This window comes from Drosophila sechellia, chromosome 3L (assembly GCF_004382195.2).
Source record: "Drosophila sechellia strain sech25 chromosome 3L, ASM438219v1, whole genome shotgun sequence".
Classification (NCBI taxonomy): domain Eukaryota; kingdom Metazoa; phylum Arthropoda; class Insecta; order Diptera; family Drosophilidae; genus Drosophila; species Drosophila sechellia.
Genome location: NC_045951.1, coordinates 4,707,156 through 4,732,984, shown reverse-complemented (window position 1 = coordinate 4,732,984; position 25,829 = coordinate 4,707,156). Strand labels below are relative to the sequence as shown.

The 25,829-nt window shown below is 42.4% G+C and overlaps 3 protein-coding genes and 1 pseudogene across 3 annotated transcripts in view; 2 read left to right on the top strand and 2 right to left on the bottom strand.

Moving 5' to 3' along the window:
• Nucleotides 1-25,829, bottom strand: part of LOC6610826 — a 107,581-nt gene that overhangs the window by 34,974 nt on the left and 46,778 nt on the right. The window contains exon 4 of the mRNA XM_002035356.2: nucleotides 11,688-11,762. The gene's annotated coding sequence lies outside the window, so the exon portion shown is untranslated. The remainder of the gene's footprint in view (nucleotides 1-11,687; nucleotides 11,763-25,829) is intronic.
• On the bottom strand, nucleotides 5,163-5,887 carry LOC6610822. Its single transcript, XM_002035352.2, has one exon. The coding sequence runs from the start codon at nucleotides 5,740-5,742 to the stop codon at nucleotides 5,362-5,364; it is 381 nt and encodes a 126-aa protein (XP_002035388.1). The 5' UTR covers nucleotides 5,743-5,887; the 3' UTR covers nucleotides 5,163-5,361.
• LOC6610821 lies at nucleotides 10,055-11,410 on the top strand. Its single transcript, XM_002035351.2, has 2 exons — nucleotides 10,055-10,252; nucleotides 10,410-11,410. Exons 1-2 carry the CDS (start codon nucleotides 10,126-10,128, stop codon nucleotides 11,213-11,215), a joined length of 933 nt encoding a protein of 310 aa, XP_002035387.2. The 5' UTR covers nucleotides 10,055-10,125; the 3' UTR covers nucleotides 11,216-11,410.
• LOC116800963 lies at nucleotides 17,618-17,938 on the top strand (annotated as a pseudogene).

Here is a 25,829-nt window from a genome sequence, read left to right as displayed (position 1 = left end):
CATCTTGCCGCATCCTGCAACTGGATATTAATCAAAATGCGGGCCAAAACTACCACGCGAGAGGTGTTGGTTGGCCCAGTTCGGACCTGGCCATCTAGTTGACTCCTGTGGAACCGGGCTTAGTCTTGGCCAGACTTTCTTATTGTTGTTCTGTTGCTGATTTTAGTTTTTTTTTTCTTTTTTCATTTCTTGTTTCGGTTACTTGGCCTGCAAACACGTCCGCGTGCCCCGTTGAAAAATGTTGATAAATGTTGACAATTTTTCCGGCAACCTCTCGTGATAAATCTAATTTTTCTCTGGCCCTGGCCCGGCTAGCGCCTTCAACTTTCAGTTAGTTGCATTGTTGTCACCAGCAGTTGTTGTTCGTGTTGGCCGTGTTGCCTGTTCTGTTGTGACTGTTGCTCTCTTGCAGTTTTGATTACATGGCTGCCCTTGTGTAGGTGTGAAATAAAATTAAAAACGTGTCATTTTTTGCTTTATCGCCTGACGCGGTGGCGCCCAAGTCCACCGAGTAAAGTATGAACAGAGCATGACCCCTGACCCCGCCTGCAACAAAGTAACGATGTAGCAACATGAACGGGAACAACAGCTACATGGACAGGCTGTGGGTGAAATTTAAGCCACTTTTGTGGGTTTTGCCGGTTTAACTGATGGTTTGAGGTTGGGGATTGAAATGGTAAATATGAGATGAGTTTGACTTTCAGCTATTATCTTTCTTTGCAGGGAAAGAATATATTTAAGCATATTAAAAAAACCCTATTTATTACAAAAGTTTAAGCGACTCTCTTATTTTACTTTCATTATTTCATCTCTTTTGAAGCTTATCTTCTTTGTTCTATTGATTCCTCACCCATTCGATTGTTTTTCGAAAGTCTTTCACTTTTGTCTGCGACTTTTCTACCTGGCTCATTCATTCATTTTTCACTTGGCATAATCAGCAATCAGAGGGAGGAATTTGCATTTAAGCGGATTTAAGCTGTAATTAAGCACTTTGATTGTCCCTAGCTGGCTGACTGGCTGACTGGCTTTGGCTCTAATCCGTTTCCTTTCCAGCTTCATAATTTTTTACGCTCAATTGGCCACGACTGTTGGGAGAATCGTTTCGTCCACGTATTTTTACCCGCCGCATTTGCGCCAAATGCAATTTGTCATTATAAATTTACGTCAGTTTAGGCAAAGGCAAAGGATCGAGGAGGGGCAGGCGGAGCAGGGGCATACAGGACGACAGACGCAGCCAAGTTGCACAAAAGTTTGCTTCCGATTGGGTGGAATGAGGTACGAACTCTTGGCGAAAAAGGAACTACTGCATTTTTCAATATATTTCCAAGTTGACTCCCATTCTCTCCGCACAAAGTTTTCCCCGTTCTTTTCCTTTTCGATTTTGTTATTGTCTTGGCCCGTTTGGTAGTTAGGTGTCGGATTCGCCCACTTGGGTGGCAAACTTGGCCATGCCGCAGATTGATGGTCATATGAAAAAGTAGTTAACGCCCAATCGAAACTGCAGCCGAAGTCGAAGCCAAAGTCGGGCTAATTAAGTGACTGAGGGTTAAAGTTTAATATAAATTCCAGTAATCATTTGCCCATTTGCAGCTGCACGAACATTTAAAATGCAATTACGTTGCAGATGCGCAGCACCAGAGACACAAAGGCGAAATAAAGGAGCTCAGCTGAGCTCGACGAATCCACCGGAGGGTTCCATTGATGTGGGCATATGCTGCCCGTTGGATTGGGATCATGCCATAAGCAGATTAGCGGACATTGGACACTGGACACGGGACGCCAGACTGCTGGACAGTCAGCAAACTCCGGTTTCTCAGGTAACTGGCAGACACATCAAGCATACGCTCCGTTGTGCAGCACTAAATTAACAATTTCATTTAGCTGTTTGCCAGCAACTTAATTTATTCAAGTGATGACGTTCCCGGCGCCACCGTTTGCAGTCAGCTCGAAAAATTGGCCAAGAAAGTGGTCGAGGGAGGTGGAGCGGCGGTGCTGTCATGGTGGAAATGTGCAGCAGAACCAGACGACGACGACATAATCACCGCTTTGGAGCGCCAAATTTACGCGTTGCAAACGCTCAGCTAAGCTCGGCTCAGGCTAAGTAACATAAAATAAAAGAGGTGGAGTGGTCTGGCCCTCGAAAGGAATCAGGAAGCGTAGAGGATGCAGGCTAGAAGGGCACTGAGAAAAATAACTAGGCTTAATAAAATATCAATAGTAATCAATCGTTTCCATTTATGGAGATTGCTTCATTGGTTTTTGATAAATGATAAATTTAAATGTTATATGTATATTATCATATTTTTGGCGTGCTGATTTTTTCTGAGTGCACTGCCAGCAGCATATTCGCTTGGCAAGCGTTGTAGTGGAAGCAGCAGCTTCATCCTGCCCAGGAGATGGCGGCATCAGGAACAGGAGCTCCAGCATCAGCTGCCTTAAGTCCTCTCCGAAGGCGACGTGTGCAACTTTGGAGCTGCTTCCTGCTCCTGCTCCTATGCCTGCTCCTCGCCCGCTTTTGTTGCAGCTGCCACAGGCGGTTGCCAAAAGAAGCAGACGGATGCGAAGCCCAGAAGGAGATGAAGATGAAGTGGCTGACGGCAGATGGAAGACGGCTGACTGGCAGCGTCTGAGTCGGCACTCTATTTATATTGAATTAAATTTATTGAAAAACCTAATGAGGTATCTTTCCTGCCATCAGTTTCAGCCTCGTTTCGGTTTCGGTCACAGAGCAGCGCCAAAATAGTCGTGAGATTTATGCTTAGACAAATTAATTTATGCAGCAGACAGTTAAGTTAATTACGACAGGCATAAATTGCAAAGCCGAAATGGGAACGGCAACTTTCGGGGCATTAAAGTAATTTACTAAAATGTACACATGCTCTTGCGGGGGAAGATGACGACAACAATCTAATTGAATTTGCTACTTAGTGAAATGTGAAATGTTAACAACTTTTGTGGTACATTTGCTTGTAGACCGTAGGCTGTTTGCCGGCAGCCAGGCGGTGTGGGCCAACTTTTGCCAGCCAACTTTCTTGGCCTTAAAGTGCAGTGGCAGCCATTAAATTTGCGCAATTAACCAGACGCAAGCGGAGACTGTGTGTCTGGCTGGGCCGGAGTTGCTCAACTTTGCTAAACTAATTAAAATGCATATTCTGCTGCAACTTGCACAGCAACATAAATGCGAAAACTTTCGCTCGGTCGCCAAGTAACAGGCAACAATGCAACATGCCAGTGCAAATGGGATAGGTAAACAAATGGCTGGCAGCCTAACTCGTCCAGGATTCACTATCCTCCATCCTTCGTCCTCCATCCGCATGCAACCGCTGCAGAAGGACGACACGTTGATGACAGTTTTGTCCAGGGCCCCTGCAATTTGTATAACATGCTGGGCAGTTCCTGCCAACTCCTCGCCAGCACCACAGTCCCGCTAAAGCATTTTGCTAAAGCAAAACTCTTTGTAAACTCATTAGGGCAGTTGGCCAAGCAGGCAGCCAAGCGACTGCGCTAACCAAACGGGTCAAAGCCGAGCCCAACTAGCCCACCACCACCACTGAAGGCAACTTTTTGAAAGAAAACAGCCATCTAGTGACAGCAAAGTACACCGCCAGAAAATAGGTTTAGCTTTTATAAAAATGCATTGACGAAGTATAAATAAAAATTATATTTTGATAATATCTTTTCTTCGGTGTAACAAATGAGTCCGGCCAGTGAAAAAACGTGGGATAGGGACAGTTGTTGTTTTGTTGCTGGGGCAGAACAAGGACTAGGAACAGGACCTGGACCTGGACCAGGACCTGGACCCTCACAGGACACCGGGATAAACAAAAGGCAAGGACCGGGCCAAGATAAACAGGCAACTTCTTATGCAGGCACGGCTTACTGTCGCTTTTCATGCGGCTAAACATGCCCGACGGTGCAGTTGAAATTTTATTTATTGCATTAACTCGAGACCAGGGCGTTTCGTTTCCTTGGCGAGCGGGCCGGAAAAGTGGGCGGGGCTCACACCCGTGGGCAGCTCGTAATAAACATAATGAAAATGATGCACATAATGAAGCGCACTAATCGACTGCTGTCGCTTTAAGTACTTATGCCTCACAAGATGGCAATTGATTTAAATTTTGGACGGGATATTGCTGCAATTAAACATGTGACGTATAAAACATATTTTATAGAAATTAACATATGGGCAAGTGCGCCTTTTGCCGCCAAATTGATTGTGTGGAAAATTTAATGTGCATGCGACATTTTTCATAGCCTACTTTGGAGTGTTTGCAAATTGCATCGCCCACAGACTGCATAATTGCGAGCATATGTAAAACAACACCCCGTGTGTGAGTGTGTGTACTTTAATTGTTAACACTCACATTCACTTTGGGCTGAGGTTTCTGTTTGAACATCGCGACACATTTCAATAATAAAATTGACTTGCTGGCCGCATTATGTGCGCCATTTATTTATTACGGGCTAGCGGGGGTCGGTCGCCATTTATTAATATTATTTGAGCGAAAATAATGATGTTGGTGTTCAGTTAAGTGTAAAGCACTTTGTGAATATTATTTTCCAATTAAAAAATGCTGCCCCAAAAAGTACCCAATCACTCATTGAATATTTGCGTGCCCTGTTAAAAGCGCCTTTGCCAATCGATGATGGCATTCGAGTTTAATGCACCCGAAGGGCTCATAAATTCCAAAAGACTTGCGGTCAAGGGATAAGGCCCAAAAGCTCAAATGATTTGTCTTGACACGTGTCAAGATGTTGCACAGAGAACTCAATTAGTGGCTGCCACAAATTGGCCTCACTTGATAGACACATTGAGGTTGCTTCTGTCCACATCCATGTCGTTGTCTAAACTTGAGTAGGTGGCAACAGCTGTTTGGACAATTGGGTTATTGCCAAAAATATTGGTTACAACTGGCGTCCAAATACAGGACCTCAAAAGGTCAAAATATTATGGCAGCCGCTTTTAAATTCATAATTTAAAATGATTGCATTGATATAAAAGCTTTGATTACTAACAGCTTGGCAGTTTATTTCATTACATTTTAATCAAATTAATGTGCTTTTCTTAATTATCTATACTGTGCTCACATACGTCATTAAATTAATTAATCAATAATGTTATTAGTTCAGACCAAATACACACTAATTATAATCACTGCTTATTGACATGTTTTTGGGCAATACAATTTTATAAATTTATGCATCCATTCACTTAAGCAAATGACATTCTCTTGAATAATTTACACATCTTTTAGAGATTTCCAAAAACGTAAGAGGTATTTGAGATATTTCTTGTACTATGCTTCAACCATAGCGGTAAAATATTATTTCCTCCGACGATCCTGTGTATATTAATCACTATCACAATTCCGTACTCTCCATCTTGGGATTGGCATTCTTGATGCCCAGGCTTCTTAACTTGCGAAGCCGCTGAATCTGGCGACGAAGTTTATGCCGGAAGACGATCTGATGGTTAACAGTCTTCAACTCGTCGACGCTGCATCCTTTCAAATTCTTGACCGTTTTGGCCAGCAGAGTGTCGGTGATAAAGTACTTGGCCTTGGACAACCTCATGTACTCCACATTCTTCTGAGAAAGTTGCTGGCGGTACAGATACAAGTGATATCCCACATTGGGCGTCCCATTTGGCTGCTGATGATAGCGATGTTGTTGCTCTTGTTGGCCCGCATTTGTTGCAGACTTGCTGTCGCATTCGTTGATGAGTTTCTGGTAACGCGGCATAATCGATAAGTATTTGTAAAACACAAAGTCCGGTGCGGATTTCCTTAGCAAGTTGATAGCTCTACGTTGCTGCTTCTGTTGCAGATTCTTTAGGTGGTATCAGCAATATTAGTTGCAGTTGCGAGTACAGATATCCGATGTTGCTTGTCCAACGTTTTCAGAGCGTTTGATGTCCTTTCAACAATCACACTAGTTTTTATACATCCCAGCTAGCCACATCCTGCTGCATGTGTTTACCTGAGTATGTTCGGAGTCCCGACTTTTTTGAAACCCTTGACCATCGACAAAAAGTTACCTGCGCTTTACCTGCCCTTTTGACTTATGCCCCTTTCGGCTGGCGTAATAAAAAACAATTCATTCTTAATCTGCTGCCCGTCGTAAAGTTTTAGTATTTTGCAAACACTTTCATTCTTAATCCGTTTCACTAATCCGCCCGGGCGGCCGCCCGGGCAATTTACAACAAAAAATATATCTCAACTGGCGCGTATAAAAAGATTAAGTGACATTACACAACGTATTTTCCCAAGCAGCTGAAATTCGCAAGCCGCTGCCGGATGAGCATGCATTTTCCTGCCGCGGAAAAGGGTGAATTGCAGGGAAGGATGCAAAGGATAACTGCTGAACAGGATTAGCCACCGGAGACAGCTGCGACGCCTTTAAGAATTTATTAATGATCTCTAAGAAATGGATGACGCCTAGGCGATTGATATGCATAATGACAGCCATAACTGAGAAAAATTGCTCACTTACTTTTTTACTCTTAATAGAAATACTTCTCTATATCTTCAATCAATTCCAATCTTTGGTAATCGTATTAAACTATTTAAAAAGTTTACAGTCGGCGGGACACGGAGGAAAAGGTGGTATCACATTTTGCATTATTTGTGTTGAGAGAATGACTTTGGAATTTCAAAATCGCCGAGTTCAAGTTTTATAACTGCATTGTCAGTGCAAAGTGCAGTCAGGGGAAAATGGAACGGAAAAATGTCGCCATTTTTTATAAATTCACATTTCTTGCCTTTGCATAAACCAGCATGTCAAAATCCTGATCAAATAACACAAAGTTCAACCTACTTTTCCGGTCTAAAATAAATACGTGGCAACAAAAATAAAAGTAATTTGTTGAGACAGCTAAGGAGTGTGGTGGAAAAAATCGTGGGCGGGGAATGAAAGTGATAGACCTCTGGCAGAATTATGGCAAACTTTAGCCTCTTTCCTATTTTTTTTTTCTTAAAATGTAACGAGACGAAACGCAACTTTTCAAAGTTGAATGTTGAAATAAGCAATTTTCGCGTTCAACTATAGAACATATATACATAGGGCAAGTGCCAGACTAGACAAGAAGGGCTGGTGGAAAAAAATAAAAAAAAGATTGAAAAGTAATTGCATTCAAGAGCTTGTAGTTAAAAATTTATGGCCATAGTGCCCAAGAATCTAGAGAAAAGGGCACAGCGAATGAAAAAATGAAGCTGATGCTAGTGTTATTGCTATTGCTGTTGCTTTTGCTTTGCTGCTGGGAAATATTGAAAATGTAATTCCAACTGTTGTCTGCCCTCCGTTGGTAATTGCAAAGACCGGCAGCTCGAACGACGGTATTACCAACGGAACAGCAAAAGCAGCAGTTCGAAATAAAAGTAAGTTAAATTGAAAATGAAATGCAATCAGCCTGAGATCTTTGGCGCACTTCCTTGGCCCCCAGATACTGTATCTACGCTTGTACTTCTATCTTTATCCGCTGGATGCATCTCTATTTCGCAGCTGCATTATTAACGCTAGGTGTGAACATTTTAGCCGTGTAATTGACACAGAAACATCCACTGCTTTTTTCTTAGAATATATCTCTTGGAACAGCAACATGAAAAAAAATTTGCAAATTATTATTTTGAAAAATGAACACAATGGACGAAATAATTTTTTCTGTTTCAGATGGTCCCTGCATTTCTGGCTTTTTAAAGTCAAAAACATATGTTATCATATCCTTAGGAACTGTTTGCCATTTTAATTCCGGCATAGCTTTGCGGTCTTTTTTTGCAGTGCAGCTTGCAGGCAATTTTTGCCCAATTTATGATGGTCAAACACTCAATGCCCACTTTCTGGCCTCGTTTAATGGCTTATTTTCCAGGGATATTTGTACAAATTTTCCTCTCCATCTGGCTGCACATACCCCATGCACAAGTGCGCTCCTTGAAGCACCGGGTTTTGGCCAAGTCGTAGGCTTAGCAGAGTGCACAATGAAATTGAAACATATTAAGTTGAGCTTGTGGTCCGAAGAGCGACACAGGCAGGTATTGCCGATGAGTTTGCCCAAAGGCAAATTGAATTGAATGTAGAAGTGCTTAATGATTTACCCAACTTGGCAGGATTTAACCCAGATATATGGTGTCACAGCATTGGGAGACACAAATGCAGCACTCCCGGCACTTATCGCAAATCAAAATGTCATAAATCAACTGACGGGGTTGCGCGTTTGATTTGACAGCGAGTGAAGTGCCAGCTAAGCGTTAATTTGCAGGTCTCTACTACACTGGTATTCGGTATTCGGTTTTCGGAATAAATCACATCAAATGACAATTAAAGCGCCATTCAAAGTCAAATGCTACATTCGCATGCAGGGCACATGCGAAAAATGCAGCTGGCGAATGGTGCGGATTAAAAATGGGAACGCGAATTGGGGTTTGTGGTGGCAATTAATTAAGGCAAACCTCAGCGACATCGCTCAAAAGTATGCAACACACGAACCGCAAAGGCAATGAAATATTGCAATCACTAAAAGAATGAAAAGCCACCGAGAAGGAAAACGGGTAGGAAAAGGGCCAGGCCAGGCACTTGGTTAGTCGCAAAATCCGGAGACGCTTGCAGCCTTCGGTTTCCCATCTCCAACTGTGACTTCTTCTCTTCTCAGTCGTCGTCTCGGTTGGCTGGCTGACGCCCGCTTGCCAAAATTAGTTTCTGTGTCAAAAGTTTGAAATGAGCAAGCTCCTCTGGGCCTCCGGTACACGGGAAAAAATGGGTGCATTTTTTGTTAATCTAAATAATATGTACACTGCTTAACTTTATATGCAATTGATAATTTAAAAGCATTATCTATTTGATGTTTATATAATAATTAATACTATTTTTCCGCTTTCATTAGTAGCTTTTAATTAAGCTACAAAAATTAGTACGCTATAATCCCAAATATTGATAAAACACAAAGAACAGAATATTTTTTCAGGAAATGTCCAGTTTCTTTGCGTTCCAGCATCACCCAGTAAAAAGTAACCGACGGAAGCCAAAGGAAAAACTACTCGGCAAAGGGTGAGAGGACAAAGTTTGCGCTGCGCTGATGTAGTTAAGAATTGGCAGCAAATGCTGCTTAATTTCAAAAGAAACTTTACGTGTTTGTCATGCGGCGCACATTCATTGCGGTGTTCATTTGAGCGCTTATTCAGGCAGTGCCAAAATAAAAAAGCAAAAATAAAAAACTAAAGAAAATCCCTGGCCAAAACCCCAAGCCCGCAGACGTTGACAAACGTTGCCTTGGTCGCTCGACAAGACGATGATGATGATGACGATGCTTCTGCATCGGACACTCGTTTAATAATTCATCAGAATCAGAATCATAATCAGAATCGGAGTCGTGCTCGAAGAAGTGCCAATACCAGAAGTGTGGGTCGGCGGAATATTCGCGTTAATTTGCGGTCGCCGAGTAGCAAATGCGGTCACCATCTTCGCACTCTTCCAAAAGGCACTTGTGCGCCTCATTTCCTGTGGCCGAATGCCATTTGACTTGCAGTTTCCGTTTCCGTTTCAATGACGCTGTGATTGGCCTTGCGGTATCCGCTCCTCCCCCTATCCAATCCACTCAACTCCCCTCTCACCCACAAGCTGCTCGTCTATCAAGCGATAATTATTTGTGTGGGAAATGAGTTTAGTTTCTTCGCTGACCGTATCGCAAACTTTCGAGGTTGCCACGCACTTCAGATGCGCGTTTAGTTTGGTCAAGAGTAGTGGAGTACTTTTGGCCACGGTTAATTAGTGTTAAAGAAATTCCCTATTGCTTTGGAGCTATCGATAATAACTCCTTTTAGTTTTATATCCGTGTTCATTATTCTGATATTTTTTGCATATTAGCGGCATATTCCTTTGCATAAGAATGGCATTAGTTTTACATTGTAAATATAAAGCCTTTTCATTTTTAGTGCTTAATAAGCAGCACTGTTAACTTCAAAGTGATTCAGTGTTGAAGAAATTTCCTAATGCTTTGGAGTTATCGATAATATCCTCTTAATAATTTTACTTAGATACGGTCACTTTAATTCAGAACGTCGGTCACTTGAACTCAGAACGTGTTCGTGACATTACAAAAGTTTTCGAGAAGCAGATCTAATTTGTGTTAAAAAAATGGAATATCTAAGTGCTCTCGACAACGAATTGGAGCAGGAATTGGAAATCGATGATATGAAGGACCTATTGATCCCAAATGATTCTGACCAAGAGGATGCAATTGCTGGAACTATTCCGCTCACAGGTATATATATATATTTACAAGGCACACATGCAAAAAAATGAGCACCATGACAAGCACTTTTTTGCTTTAAGAATTAGCATTTATTTTACCCCTCTTTTATTTAAAAAGAGCAGACAGGGCACAACCTATATTAAATATTTGCTTACTTTCGTTATAGATGATTTGAAGAAAAATGCAATGGATTGTAATACGCCCGACAAGCCATTAGATTCTGAGTCGGAATTAACCGATGACGTTGCCACGGTAACCAGCGGCTCTAAGAAGCAAAAGAAAAAGAAGCGTGCCCAAAAGGCCACTAGTCGCCTTGTTCGCCCGTTGACCATGGACGTGAACTCGAAGGATGCCCTTATGATTTTGTACGAGTTAAAGGGCGTGACAATCGACTCCATGATAATGAAACGAGACCACGAGGGGAAGATTTTGGCTCACATTGTTGTTAACTCAAAAAAATACGAGTCAGAGGGCTCTTCAGTAAACGCAGCAAGGAATGCAGCTTGCGAGAAGGCTCTGCGGGAAATCTTAACCTCCAAAATGAAAGCTCTGTTTGCCGAGCCAGAAAAGAATTCGGGAAGCGATGGGGATGATATACTCGAAAAGATGGCCTCCTATGCCGTTTACAAACTTACTGAGGAATGGAAGACCGATTCTATTGATGTCGCAGCCCTGTATAATGCCGTAAAGAAAAAGCTGGCGACTGTCGTCCAGCCAAAGACATCGTCGCAAGACAGGCAGTTGCCCCAAAAATGGAAGAATATGCACCCTTGCATGGTTCTGGTCTATATGCGCCCCCAGATCATCTTCAAATATTTAGGTTGCTCTGATAACGGTAAATTTTTCTCCATGGGCGTATCCGTGGACAATTGCGAGTTTAGTGCTTGTGGGCTATCCAAAAAAAGAGCACGCTCCAAACTAGCCGCATTAGTTTGTAACAAACTGTTTGGAACCGACTATCCAGAAATATAAGCGAAAATATCACATGTATCTGAGCTCCGCCATTGTTAGCACCATAAAGTATACGAAATACTATCTCATCTTCAATCAACCAGTAGAACGCGTAATAAAATGATTTGAGAACATTATAAAAAATCATCTTTTACTATGTAAAATCTGTTTGAATAGTTTTTCCCACAATGCAGGAAGTATTTAATCCCAAAAGTTAACTTGTTCAAAGCTAAATAAAAGCAAACAACAAAACTCACTAGAGGACCGTCAAAATAGTTCGCCGATCTATTGAACCACCAATTCGCCTCTCGACGGGAAGGAGTAAACAAATATTTGGACTGTAAATCCAAATCTGTTTGAGTGCGGCACACAAAATGGCCAAAATAAACGAAAGCGTCTCTCAAAAGAGCAAATACAATAAAACTGATTAAATTTGACTCGACCAGCCATGCAAATACGTGCAGAATATTGAGATATAAGCACCTTATCTTACCTGTTTAATCTCGGTGTCTTGGCCGCTCTTCAATGGTTTTTCTCTTACTGTTGCTGTTGCCTTATTTTTTTTTATCTGGAAGTAAACATAAATATATTGTTATCTTATTAGTGCGCTGAGTGCTTTCCAGTCTGTATGTGTGTATGGGGGGATTCATGTGATAATTGCATTTTTCGGCATCGAAAGCGGCATCGCAATTGCACAATTGCAATCTTTACGTTTAATTTAGCCGCTGAAAGTTGCGCACAATTAAGCAGCGATGCAAGGCCTGAATTTATTTAATTTCATTTCGCTTCTATTTGTATTCGTGGCTGAATTTGCATTGGCCGCTCGGCAGATAAACAAACACGCTCCGTGCCAATCGCATCGGATGGGGAAATTCCGGACTACACACATAAACCCCTGGAAGGGGGTGGAAAACTTCATTATCATAGTAGACTGTAGTATTTGGGTGCAAGTGCGGGTGCGTGGGCGCTGATTTCTTTTGGCCATAAACATTTCCGGGCCGAGGTGGGATGCAGTCGTGTGTGAAAATGATTTTAAAATTGGCGATGAATTGTGCAAATGCAAAGACAATCAAAAGGCAATGGGCGTTGATGATAATGGCGGAAAACAAAGCAAATGCAATGCGAGCAAAGGGGGAGGCGTTTGGTAAAGTGAAATTTTGACAGCTTTTAATTGTGCACCGATGCGAGCAATGTTGCCGAATATATATGTATATATGTACATACATATAAAGCATAAATGTTCACATATTTAACTGAATTCCCTTTTCCACCGGCACGCAATTATCAAAACGCATCACGCGTCATGGCCAGGCCCAAAATGATAAGCTGCTGGCGGTGAAAGGGAAAAGGGGGCCGGTGTTGGGTGTTGGCAAGGGGCGTGGCTGCAGGTGGCCAACTGTCAGCTTAACGCCTCAACGAGCAAAGTGAAGGCTAGATTGCATTTGCCTTGGAGGCCGCCGCAATTAACGCGGCATCATTTCTATCCAACTTGATGATATTTCAACTTGACTTGGATTGGTCGCAGCTTAACCCTAGATGGTTCTTTCTCCTTCAAAGGGTGCAAGCGTGTGACTTTATGAAATCATAAATTGAAAAATAATAATATTAAATATTATTAAATATTTTTGAAAATTCCAATAAATTATGTTGATTTGTTATTTTGATGTATAATAATATACATAAATTTTTTCATATTACTCTACCTCTTTTAAGCATTTATAGGGTTAAATGCGGCTTGGCTCAAGACCTGAGTTTACGACTGTTCCGTGCGAATCATCATTAATAGACCAAAGTGAGAGTTTTCTAGCGCTGCTGACGCTCCTTGCCTAATGGCAAAACGGCAAAGATGGCAAGATGGCTAAATAAGTGCGCACTTTAGGCCGAGAAAACGGCGAGGAGCAGTCATCATCAGTTGTGGAAATGGAAATGGCTGGGCCCAAGGCCTCACAGCTATTTATAACGCTTTTCACTCTCGCTAAAGCACACACAAATGCACACACATGCATTAATTAAAAACTGTTGAGCTTTTTGCTGGCGTATCGGGAGCATTATGCAAATGCGCCGCACTGTACCACATCCTCTGCCTTTCAATTGCACTGCACACGTTTAACGAAGCATAAATCTCTCTGATAAGCTACAATCAAACGCAATCAAACTAAATTCAATTTAATGCGAAAAGTTGGTGGGCCTAGGAACCAGGAACTAAAGACTAAAGAGCGCCGATCCAAGCCAGAAATCTGGCTGCAAGTCGAGTGAATTCAGCTGGAAGGAAGCAGTCGGATCAGCCAGCCGGTGACTAAATACAATTTACAAGCTCCTTCTCGGGCTCAATCTCCATCCCAATCTCAGGCTTCCTTTCGCTCCGAGGTGGCCAAATATTGGCCGAAATTGATTAGATGCACCAGGTGAAGTCGAAACTGTAGCCGGATGTAAGAAGCGGATTAAATGGAGGGAATAATCGCAAATTATAAACCCTGCCTCTTGAAGTTTGGATAGTTTTAAAGTATATAATTTAAACCTTATTTAAATTAACTTTTTTGTTTAATGTATATTTCTAGTTTTTGAAACATATTGAAGGGCAGCAAACGTATCTTGCTACCCAACAAACGTTCCCAAAACTCGCGTGAATCCGAATTTTGGCTTCGCTTAGAGCCATTCAAGGTTGCTGCATAATCGTGTCCTTTCAGCGCGGCTTATAAATATTTATAGACACGTCAAGACCCCATGCATGTTGGGCTAGCTTATGGAGTATTGCTGTTTTCCCCGTTCGGTTTCTGTTTTTTAGGAGCCGCGAAGTGAGCTCCAGCGAGTGGGAGATGCGTGGAAAGCGAGCGAACTGCGATGCGGAAACTGCAACGACGCTTGTTGCAGTTCAACTGAAACCCTCCGATTTTCCCTCAAAGACCCAGCGATTTCCTCCCCCACTTTGCTGGCAACTCAAGCGTTGCGAAAACGTTTCGGCCCCGCCAGCTTTTTGCCCTCTGTCTAGTCTACGAGTATCTCCAGCGCCCCTTCAGTGCACTCTTGGCCCATTTTCCCGGTCCCTGCCCCCATCCCGATTTTATTGGCATCGAAGGCTCGTCGACAGGCAGCGACCGCAGAACTGAGCCCCTGATATGCACTTGGAAAAATAACTGTTGGATATAAAACCAAAAGATAAATTCTAAAACAAATCATAAAACTTAGTTTCGAAATCACATTGAACTGTGTTTGCTTTCCATCAATTATAGTGTTTTCTAGGCGTTTTTTAAACAACATTTTTTAGTTCAAATATCTTGTTTATAATTTTTCCCAGTGCCTTGGATTTTTAAGCTGCCTGCTGGATGCCTTTCGCCTGTGCCATTGCCATCGCCGAATCTCTGTTTGACTGTGTGTGTTTGAGTGAGTGTTTGCTTAACATTGTTTGATATTTGGTTCAGCGGTTGTGTGCGCTTTTCCGTCCCGTTTTCCCCCGGTTTTTCCCACATTTCCACTGATTTTTTACCCCCATCTTCTCCGGCGGCTTCTTGGCTTCTGTTCATTTCTTGACTTGGATGTTTATCTTCAATGATTTGCGATTTTCCGGCAATTTACGCAAAAATATGTGACGAAATTTCGCCACTCCTGCCCCTTATGTCTACTGAACTGCAACAGTTTCGTGCTTTTTTTATTTCATTTTAAAATATCTATCTTTTCGGACGACCCCCACTTACAATCTTTATGCGTTGCGCGCGTGATATCAGAGTCCCAAAAATTTGCTGAGGAAATTAGAGTGCAAAAATGTTGATGGCAAATATTTGCTATTACGGCGGGAGGGATGGGGGTGTGGGGTGAGACGGAAGGGAAAAGCACAAATCCCACGCTCCACCATTTGCTTAACGAATTTTGTAGATTGTCTCCGGCATTCGGCTGCAGTTAATTGAATTCGAAAGGTGAAAGGAAAACAGTCGGGGACGGATTGAAGCTGGGTCTTGGGATTGGCATTGGATGGAATCGAATCGTATCGGATCGGATCGGTTGGGATGAGATCAAACCGGATGGAAGTCGGCGATAACCATGAAATACTTCGTTGGCTGATTTATCGACCTGGAACAGCCATCGATTGTCGGCCAAAAAGGGCCGAGTTTTCGATTAGCCAACAGTAAAGTGTTCAATTTTTTAATGCGGAACAGGAAAGGTGAGTGTAAATTATATTGCAAGGGACTCAATTGTATTTCGGGGTGATTCACATAAAATATATTTCACTTAAAGTCGAAGACAAATGAATTGAACGAATTTTATTGCTTCCTCAATTTACCTTTCGGTTTCTTTCCAGTTTATTTGCCAGCAACAATATTTGCCTTTTTAGTCACAGTCGGGAATGCTTGGCAAATATACACAATAATTGAACAAATAAAATGTTAATTTAATGTCTTTGGGATAAGCCTACAGCAGCCTCATCATCATCATCATCATAATAATCATCTTTATACCAGAGATAATCGCCGCCATTGTCGGCAGTGCAACGATCATGTGCTGATTTGATAATTAAAAGCAAACACTAAGCGACATCGTGACAACACAAGTAAACCTGCACAAATACTAAACGCACCATAAAACTCTCACAAAAAAAAGGAAAACAAAGGAGAGCGATTTACTTAAATGCCAGGCAGGACTGCCTGCCTCGAAGGAAGGAGCCCCTGCTGACCAATATAGCCAGAGTTTACTGCTTCTTCTCCCACTATCCGGCACTTGGCGAAATAGTTGTTAAACGAGCTAGCAAAGATTGGGTTACAACTGAGTATGGTCTAGAAGTTGTAGAAATTTAAAGCAAAAGATACAAAATTGAGATTCGCTTAGTTCATTAACCTTTAAAGTACAGATTATATATACAATATATATATATATATATATATATTCAGCTTATATCTGAATTAAAATGTATTTCTTATATTCACATATCTTTTAGAGTATAGCCAATTTCTTATTAGCCAGAACTTTTCAGTTCTTCAGGTAGCAAATCTTAATCCTGTAGTTCGGTATCCCCATTCAATGTTCTACACTTCGTATTTTCCCAAGTGTAGTTAATCTTCCCCACGTTACTCCACTAACTCCAACCAGCCACTATATCTGTCTAGTGGGTAAGAGTGGCAGTCAGGGACTGTCTCAGTGTCTAACTGTGGCAGCGATAACAACTTTCGTGCGTGGCCAAAAGACTGGGAGGCGGGGGTGAGTGACAGATATATATGTTGAAGGGGGTATAGCAGAGCAGACTTGGGCCCCCTGCTCCCCCGGTTTACCCCACGAGGCTTCCAGGAATGGAACACGTTTCATTTCGTGGCGACAAGGTTTTTGCTCCGTTGATGAACTCGCTCCTCCGCTCGGCTCCCCCGCAGCTCCCCTTCGCATCGTCACCTCTCTGCCGCCGGCGGCCAACGCATTTTTCATTAACACGCCGGCGAAAAGTAGTTGATCCGCTTTTGGCCGTTACACTTACATCTGTGTATATGCGATACATCTTATGGTATCTATATCTGACAAGCGCAAGCCCAAAAACCAGACCTTGTGCCACTTTACGATGTGTGTAAGCCGGAGAATATACGATATACCTATAGATGTATCTTTATGTAGATATATATATTAAGGCAACTGGCAAATTGATTAACGCTAATCGACGCCATTTTCGTGCAAGTAGCGGTCACTGAGCGTCACCTGAACTGGCTTAAATGTATTTATATATTTTTGTTTTCTTTTTAGTTTTGGTAACAACTTTTTCGTTCATTGGCTCGAACAAAAAGCTGGATTATTTCGTTGGCCTCAGGGGGGGTGAAACGCAGAGAGATTTCGGGGAGCGGTCGAGCAACTGTAAATTGCAGCGGCGACAACTCACAAAAATCTCGTTTGCCTAATAGCCGAGTTCAAGTTAACCGGCTCAATTTCTCAATCTATCAGTCGGCGTCGAATCAGCGTCATCGTCGATTTTTTAATTAAGAGTCACATAAATTGAAAAATACCCGAATTGACAGACATTTCAACAACAGTAACAATGCAGCCGGTCCAAAAATAGCTGGCTAACTCCGTGGGGAATCCTCATAAAGTACTGCAACTTACGGTCCACAGAAAACTCGTTTGTAATCCACAAAGAACGAATATCTTTTCGAAAAAAGCCAAGCAATCTGTGTAATTAATCAAATGATCTTGGCCTTCGTTTAAATATTCCAGATATTCCCGTTCGCCGTTTATTTAGAATCTAACTGGGATGATCTATGTCGCGTACTTTGGTAGCCCAAATCCCACATAAAGGCAGAATAAATCTCTCATTCCTCACTTAAATTCACATAAATGTTTTTCGGCTACCGAAACACTTAAAGTCGCTCATCCCAAAGTGAGAACATTTAAAAGGCCGAATCGCCCGAAAGAAAATATCATATAAAATGAGGCAAAGTTCATGAACTCAAGAAGGCGATGAATTTCTCACACAGCCATGGCAACGGCGTCAATTACACGGCAATGGATGGAGATGAAAACGGGCAGATGGAGCTTGAGTTGGAGCTGTAGTTGGAGCTGAAGATGGAGGTGGAGGTGGAGCTGGAGATACGAGATGGCCACGGCTACTTAGAGGAACCAGCGAGAACCAGGGAGCAGCTTAACTTTTAACCGCACAGAAGTCGACATCGGTGCGCCACGGCCTCTTGAGTTGGCTACGGCCAAGCCGAACCGAGCCAAGTAATTAAAACGAGTCGAGAAAAATCAGCCCAAAAAGAAAATGGGAATGGGCTGGGAATCGGTGAGGGAAAATGGGAACTGGAGTGGGAATGGGAAATGCTGCGCCACGTAACTGAAACTACAGAGTCAAAGCGTCGCTCGGACATTGCTCATTTCGTCGTTTCGTAATTAATTAGTCTTAAAAGTTAAATAGCCCAAATGATTTTGGACAGGCTACAAAGGCGCTGGCTAATAGAAAACGTTGCCAGGAATGTAGCGGGAAAGCGAGTGGGTCCGTGCGGCAGCGGAAAAGAACGAAGATCCAGCTGAGAATTTTCAGTCCAGTTCGGTGGGGTTCGGTTTAGTTCAGCAAATGAAGATAAGATACGTCTTTGACAGGAGCGCGACAGCAGGGGGGATGGGGCAATGACAGGGCAGTGCATATTTGTGTAAATTTAGTTTTATACACAGAGAGAAACGGGTAGAGAGAACTGAGTACAACTAACAATAAGCTCGCAAATCTTTGAACATTTTTTAATACGTTTTAAATAAACATAATCCTTGGCTATTGATTTCCAAAGACAAAGAAAATATATTTCACATTCCGATTTATCTATAATGGGCTGTTTTCAATCTGAGAGTATGTAAGTATGACATATTCTTCCCAGTGCACGTAGGGATTGTGGCCATAGGAAAGCCAGTTGGATGCTGTCAGTTTGTGTACGCATTGAATTGCAGGAAGAATTTATCTAACGCCGGCAGCAAATGCTGGAAATGCTGGGAACGAAATGGTGAGCTGGCAAGCGTGTGTTCGAGTATCTGGCGGATACGTGTGAATGCTGCAGCTCCGCCCGTTTCTGCCATATTGATTGAGACAGAATTTATTGGCCAAGCTAGTGCCCTGGCTTCGACTTTGGTCCGTATGTATGAAGCGCGTGTGAGTGTGAGTGTGTGCCTGCGTTGTGACTTTTTGACATTAAAAACTTGTGCGTTGTTGTTGTTGACTTGGCATGGACATAAAGTGCTGGCTTTAAGCAATTGCATATAGTACCTATATATGGTCTATGACGATTTTGTATTTGTATATTCAAGTGCTGGTTTGGCTCGTTAGCAGAGCGCCTGCAATGCGCCCTCTGCCGTTTTTGGTATATTTAAATATTTTGTTGCAACGTTCTCGGGCTGCCACACAAATTGGCAAAAATCAACTCACAAAATTCCACCACCACCCTCAATGGCAAATCAATTTCATTTGGCTTTTCATACCCGATATTTCCCATATATTTGCCAATTTATTTTACACTTTTGCCGGCTGCTGCTGTGGAAATTGCCATCCGCTTTAAGTGCTACTGAGAAAATTGCTAGCTGGCTAGGTGACCACACAGAATTTAAATATAACTAAAAAACCACAAAAAAGTTTTGGTCAGTGCAGTGAGACAAGTGGAAAGCCGAATGAAACTCCAAGTGGGATACCACTTATGATGGCCAACTACTAAAAATCGAAAATAGCTCAAAGTTAAAGTTCGGACAAGAATATTTATGGCTTTATGCTGGCCGACGAATGATTATGCAACCGCTGGCCAATACTCTCGGATTGGCAACACTCAAACCCAACTGGGCCAAGTGCTCGGGAAAAGTGGCAGGGGCATTGGCATCTCTTGACCGCCACATGCAAATTGCAACTGATTCTAGACTCAAGTGCTCGACCAGCAGGAGCGTTGCTGCACAGAAAAAGAAATTGCTACGAAATCGAATTATTTCGGGGCAACTACCGAAATAACTGCAGCCCTAAAATCTCTCTTTAAGGTGCATTTTAAATTCGTTTATTCGGATCTAAAAGGCTTCCTTGGCACTGCATATTCTAGACTCTTTCAGGAAAGCAAACTCATATTGGTCCCATCATTTTCTCATTTTTCTGGATGCATAAGAAAATATCTAGCAGAGAACATTGGCCCGAGATCACATTAAATATTTCCGTTCCTCCGAATGGAGCCCCCTCAAGCTGTTGCTGGACTGCATAATTTATGGCCCAGTCTAGACCAAAGTGACAGGCAAGGCAACCGCCCTATGCCAATCCCTAATTGTTCACAAACCCAGCGCACACACACACATTTTTTGATGAAGGGAATTTTGGGCATTTCATATTTTCTTTTGCTCTGCCACATAAATTTGCCAGCTGAATAATATTTTCGTTTGGGGCCTGGCGTGTTCGTAAATATTTGGCCAAGACAAATTGCAGTAAACAATTTGCAACAATTTCATGCGGTTGCGGCCAGAAAGTCCTTTGGACCACCCAGAGCAGCAATTACAGCTCATAAGTTGGTGATTTTCTTGGCCCAAACGCACACACACACACACACACACACCCACAAGCACGCACTTGACCCAGGCAGGCAGGAGCAGATGCAAAGTTTATGATAAAATTATCAACTTAATTGCTGGCCAGGGAGATCACCTAATTGGGCGCCATATGAAAATACTCTAATACCATGGTATGCTGCAACATCGGCCAATAGCCGGACTCAAATCGACTCTGTTAGCAAAGTTTTGAACTGGTTTTTGTTGCCTTCGCCATCCAGCGAAAGCAAAAGTTGTTGTCTGCCATTGCATATTTGCATTTGACGACGTCTCCTGGCCAAATGCTTTCAAATTGGGTTAACGACACTTTGGCCAAGGCGAACAAAAAAGTGCAACTGAAAACTAAAAGCTTAAAACAGCACTTTCCACGGCAAGTGTCGCCGCTGCATGGAAAGTGAAACTGAACTGCAACACAGTTGTTATACATCCACGTAGCCCCCCAAAAGGAAAACTGAACAAAACAAGCGAAACACAACAATTACACAGCTTGATTCGGTTTCGTTTCGTTTGGCTCGATTTGGGCCTGGCCAAAAGTGATGAAAGTGAAGACAAAGTGGGTCTGCTAATGGCAGGTGCCGCACCAGATCAGGAGATCTCGTGGATTCAGGAGATTCGGAGGAGTGGCCGGGATTCATGTCAATTAGAGCATCTTACGTATGCGAGCGTATAGATCGTTAGACCGATGTGTTTCTTTCGGGGAATTATGTAAACGATGGCCAAGTATCTATGGACACGAAAACTGCGGAGTGGTGTGGTGGAGAAAACTCTTGATTAGCTCATATAATAATTATGGTTGCGTTGCACTTAACTATCGGTTGTGAGCATTTTTGTTTGCTTGAATATTATATATGCTATTAAATGGGCTTAAATCGGTTTATAAATTGTCTTCTTCAACCATTTGATTAAATTTAAAACAAAAAACTCATATATAACTAGCTGTACTCATGCATTAAAATCCCCTTGAGTCAAAGTTGCAAAGTAGCAATACACTTGAATACCTAGGTTACCAACTCCCTGGGAGAAAACGCATTCAAATACTCGACTCTTAAACTCCTTCACTCAATTTCCCAACAAGTTGCCTTTGGAGCACGCACTTGGTTGATATGTCACATGTTTTCCGTAATTCGAGGCATTAGCAATTACCACTTTGCCTTTAGCCTTTCTGGCTTTCGACTAAGAGGTTTCATTAAGTTTCTCCATTTTGTCTCTATTTCTCCGTGAATTAGGAGTCTTTACCTAGCTCATGAGACGCACAAAAGTCGAACAAAAATTTCGCATAATTAGTGGCGGCAAGTCAGGAGCTAAACTGAACAGATATGCAAAATGGGAAAAATTCAAACGGAACGGTAAACAGCCCGCTGACGATGATTGCATAATTCTGACTAAGATGCAGATGCAGAATGCAACTCCGCAGAGATACTACACACACCTAGCAGCACACACACACAAATCACTGTGAAGTGAAATCAAATGAACTAAGCCGCAAGTGCAACTTGTAAGGTGAGTCGCCTCGGAAGTCAAGGAACCCATAAGCGTTGACAATATGCTGGGCCAAGGGGTGGGGAATCAGGGCTCAAATGCCAGCGACATGCTAATTATGCTATATTTATGAGAAATGCACAAAACACTGAGCCCGGAACTGTGTCTTCTCGAGTGAGAGTCTTTACACGGAGGAAAATAGTTAGGAAGCCAGCATATCTAGCCATTCTTCAAGTCAGAAGCTCTTGAAGGATTGAAATAGTTTAAACTATGATAATAGAATGCATATTCTTAAGACAGATGTACCATTAAGCTTGCTGAGTATAAATTCACATACTCCGTATATAAATGTATCCTATATTTTTGCTTTCATCAAACTTTTTCAGTTCGCATATGGTGGCTGGTGCTGTGAAAGTTTGCCTGAGGTTTTTTTTTCATTTAATCTTTTCCCGCAGTGCATGTGTGTTGAAGTGCATTGGCGTGCATATGAGGAGCACATTTGGCTCCATGGCAAACTTTTGCCTGACATTTGCCTTTGCCGTTGCCAACGAGTATGGAGCTGTACAGAATGCTCCACGTTCTCGTTCACGACTTTGACAAGAACTCGGCCCATCAGGGGCCATTATCATGCGCCTCATCAGCGCCGTCGTCTAACTCTAACGCCAAAGTCGTTAAACTCGCGCCGCAGCTTCAAGTTGGGAGTAGAGATTCCAACTCCCAACTACCAACATCCAGCTCCCAACGCCCAACTGCTGTCCCAAACAGAATGAAACCAAAGCTCGGCTAACGACTAATTTGCGCATATGACAGGGTGACATGCGAGTCGTTCGATGGGCAAAGACGCAGTCCCAGTCCCACTAGCCGTTTTGCCATTTTGTGGCCCTCGGTTAAAGACTGGCCTGCAATGTCAACGATTGGCAGCTCTCGTTCGGCGGATCGTTGGACTGACTGGCTGGGATAGCTATGTGCGTTGGTTTCCCATCCGCCATCCACCAGCCGCCAGTCAGCACTTCAGTTTTCCCATCCCGCCGTCTGGCCGGGATTGACTTTAAGCGCCCATAAACGGCGGCCCAGGCCCATGACACGTTTATGTGCTTTAGATGATAAGAAATGTGCAGGTTTAAAAACAAAAAAAAAATGGATCCGAATAACCATTGCACTTAAATGCCCAGGCGGCTAAAATGCTGGCTCCCGCGGCGTATGCGCAACAAACGAGGCGTTGGGCCAAACAAATCGTTCAATTTGTTTCGAGTTTCTTTCGTTTTTTTTCACTCCTAATATATGCACTCCCCCATCGGTTATTCACTTTTGCCTAACTAAATAATATAGCACGCAACGGGGAAAATGTTAAATCATCCAGTGCTGGGAAAATGGGAAAGCTAAAAGGGAAAGGCAGGTGGGAATCCGGTGGAGACCTCTGCTAATTGCTGAGCAATCACGTGTCGGGTTGCATATTGTGGGGCGGAGCAAATGCCAAAAGGTTATTGCGACAGGTGAAACTTATGAGCCAAAGTCACTCAAAAGGATGGCAGGTGCCGAAAGAAAGTATAAGTAACGAGTATATATATAGCGAGTATAATATAGGTGTAGAGTTTTAAAATGTGCTTAACTAGCTACTTCAATTATGAGAAAATTAAAGGCTTAACGCAAATGAAGGTCTCTCTCTATCTATCTCAATCTCTCTTTTTAAATCATAATATACATTCTTCTGAAGAGTAGTTTCTGACTTCTTAGTTTAAATTTAAGTTTTATATGCAAGAACAAAACAACACTTGATGATTAAACAGAAGTTAACTAGATATCAATTACCACAAATCACAATCCAGAATGAATACTTAGTTCGCCTGATTGAACACAGCACTTGCCTGCTTGCACTGAGTGTCATTAGCACCTTTAAGTCATCCTCCATACAATAGATCCACATATCCCACTTGACTCGCAAACTCCAGTTGGCCCAAACGCAGGCGACAGGGCCTAAGCATAGGGCTTGACAATGGCATTGGGTGGCTGGCGGATGCGGCGGAAAAGCGGGTGGGAAATGGATGGATGCACCTTCGGGGCAGCACTCTAATTAAACACGACAGTGAAAATGTGCTCGCGCTGCCATTGACACGTGTGCCCAACAGCAACACCAACAATGCCAGAATCAACAATGGCCAATGTCCAGGCGGATGCAGTGCAGCCGATAGGCCGTTAACTCGTACAAATGCACTGAACAAATTTTAGATAGCTGCTAGTGGGATTTCCACAAACAAATATATTTGGATAACAACTTTTATTCTGTGAAACATTACTCTAGAAAACATAATAAAGAAAAAAGCTAATTTGAACAACTACAAATGCTTAAACATTTTTGCTTAGTGTACATATGTGAGCAGGCGGGGACGGCTTTTCCTGATTTTCCGTTTGCCAACAGTTGCCGTGACCCTGCGACCCCCACGCATCCCCACCGCCCCATTACCAATACATTCACAGAGATTCACGCACGTGATTTATGTGCGTGGGTGCGCATTTTAACGCGGCGACATCGCCGTGGATCCTTCTCCACCTCCAGTGGCTCCACCGATGTTCCGGCAGGGCCCAAACAAGCTGATGGCAACTTTATTGAAAATCGCATATTTTATGTGGCCATGGACGCTGGGAGCCAGACTTTCCCGGCCAAACCGGGCAATTCAATGAGGATATAATTTTATGCGTAACTTAAACACGCAGGATATGTTAATATTGTGGTGCCCACGTAGAAACACACACGCACACACAAACAAACAAGATACCGGGGCACAGGAAAAATCGTTGCACTTTACGCTCGAAATAACAAAATACTATATGTGTAAACAACTCGGTGGGCGTGTGTTTGTTTGCGTGATTAATTAATTGCGTTTAAAGGATAATTGCCTCTAGCTTTCATTTGATTAAATTTCAGCCAGTGCGACCGTCGTCCTTGTGTGCGTGTGCGACAGGGAAGGAGCAGTTGGTAGAGAGGGAGAGGTTATAAACATCAGGTCAATGCTCAGACAGCTGGCTTCCTGGATAGATTACGCACAGATCAGCCCGCACAACCTTTCACATTAAACTTTAAATGCAGTTCCGAGAAGACAGAAATAATTCAGCGCACAAAAGTAGGCAACAAATTCTGAACATTTCATGTCCTTGGAGGCAAAGAAGGATGTCTCTTAAGAGCAATGAATATGACTATGAAGACACAGTGTTAAAACTATAGTTGGTCCATTATTCTACTTAGTTGTATTCAATATTATATTTAGTCTCACCCAATAAGCGCATCAAGCTTCGGTTCAACAATTTACCTTAGGAGCCACAATCAATTAGCCAGCTTTTTGTTAGCCGTATTCCATTCGACTGGCTTTTAACAGTATTTTAGTAATTGATTAATTGCATTCAATGTTCGTCAATTATGGCCATAATTTAAGTAAAACTTTTTCCCGCCACTCGCCAATTTTTTTCGCTCAACTTTTTTGCGACTTTTTGAATATTATTAATTTGCGATGGAATTTTATGCGAGAGCTATCTAAATCGCAAATTAAATTTGCTATTTCTGTTACGTGACTCGTGACTGGTAAATGGTGACTGCTGACTGGTGGCATGATGCTTTAATTATGACAATTTTTTCATCCACGCCAAGATGGATTTTTTCGTTAACGCGCCGAGAAGTTGACGTGTCAACTGTCTGACATATATATGTATATAATATACAAGTATATATATCATATATATCATATATATAATCATATATATATAATCAAGAGCTGAGCGTGCCACTTCCTGTTCCTGCATAATCGATGCCAGTCGGAAATTTTTTTTCTCGTTTTTGGCCAGCATTTTAACACGCAAAGGGACGAGCAACAGCAGCCCAGCAGCAACAAGAACAATATTAATAACAAATTTAACCAAGAGCAGACGGCACGGGGCCAAAAAGTTTTGGGAAACAAAATGTATATGCGTAAATCTCTTTAGCTGGCTCATAATTATGACATTAAGCGGCGATGCGGCTTGAATTTTAATTGACATTCCGTGCGTTTTCTATTTATTATTGCTTCGCCGTTTCTTCTGCGCTTGCTATTATGTTTATTAATAAATAATTTCCAGCTTGTCGGCGGGGCTGTTGCCAATTTGTGGCCAT

Bases quoted from the DNA above. Each gene is read 5' to 3' on its own strand.
- LOC6610821 (XM_002035351.2), top strand. From the start codon at position 10,126: ATGGAATATCTAAGTGCTCTCGACAACGAATTGGAGCAGGAATTGGAA. The intron at 10,253-10,409 runs GTATATATATAT...CTTTCGTTATAG, and splicing joins TGGAACTATTCCGCTCACAG to ATGATTTGAAGAAAAATGCA.
- LOC6610822 (XM_002035352.2), bottom strand. From the start codon at position 5,742: ATGCCGCGTTACCAGAAACTCATCAACGAATGCGACAGCAAGTCTGCA.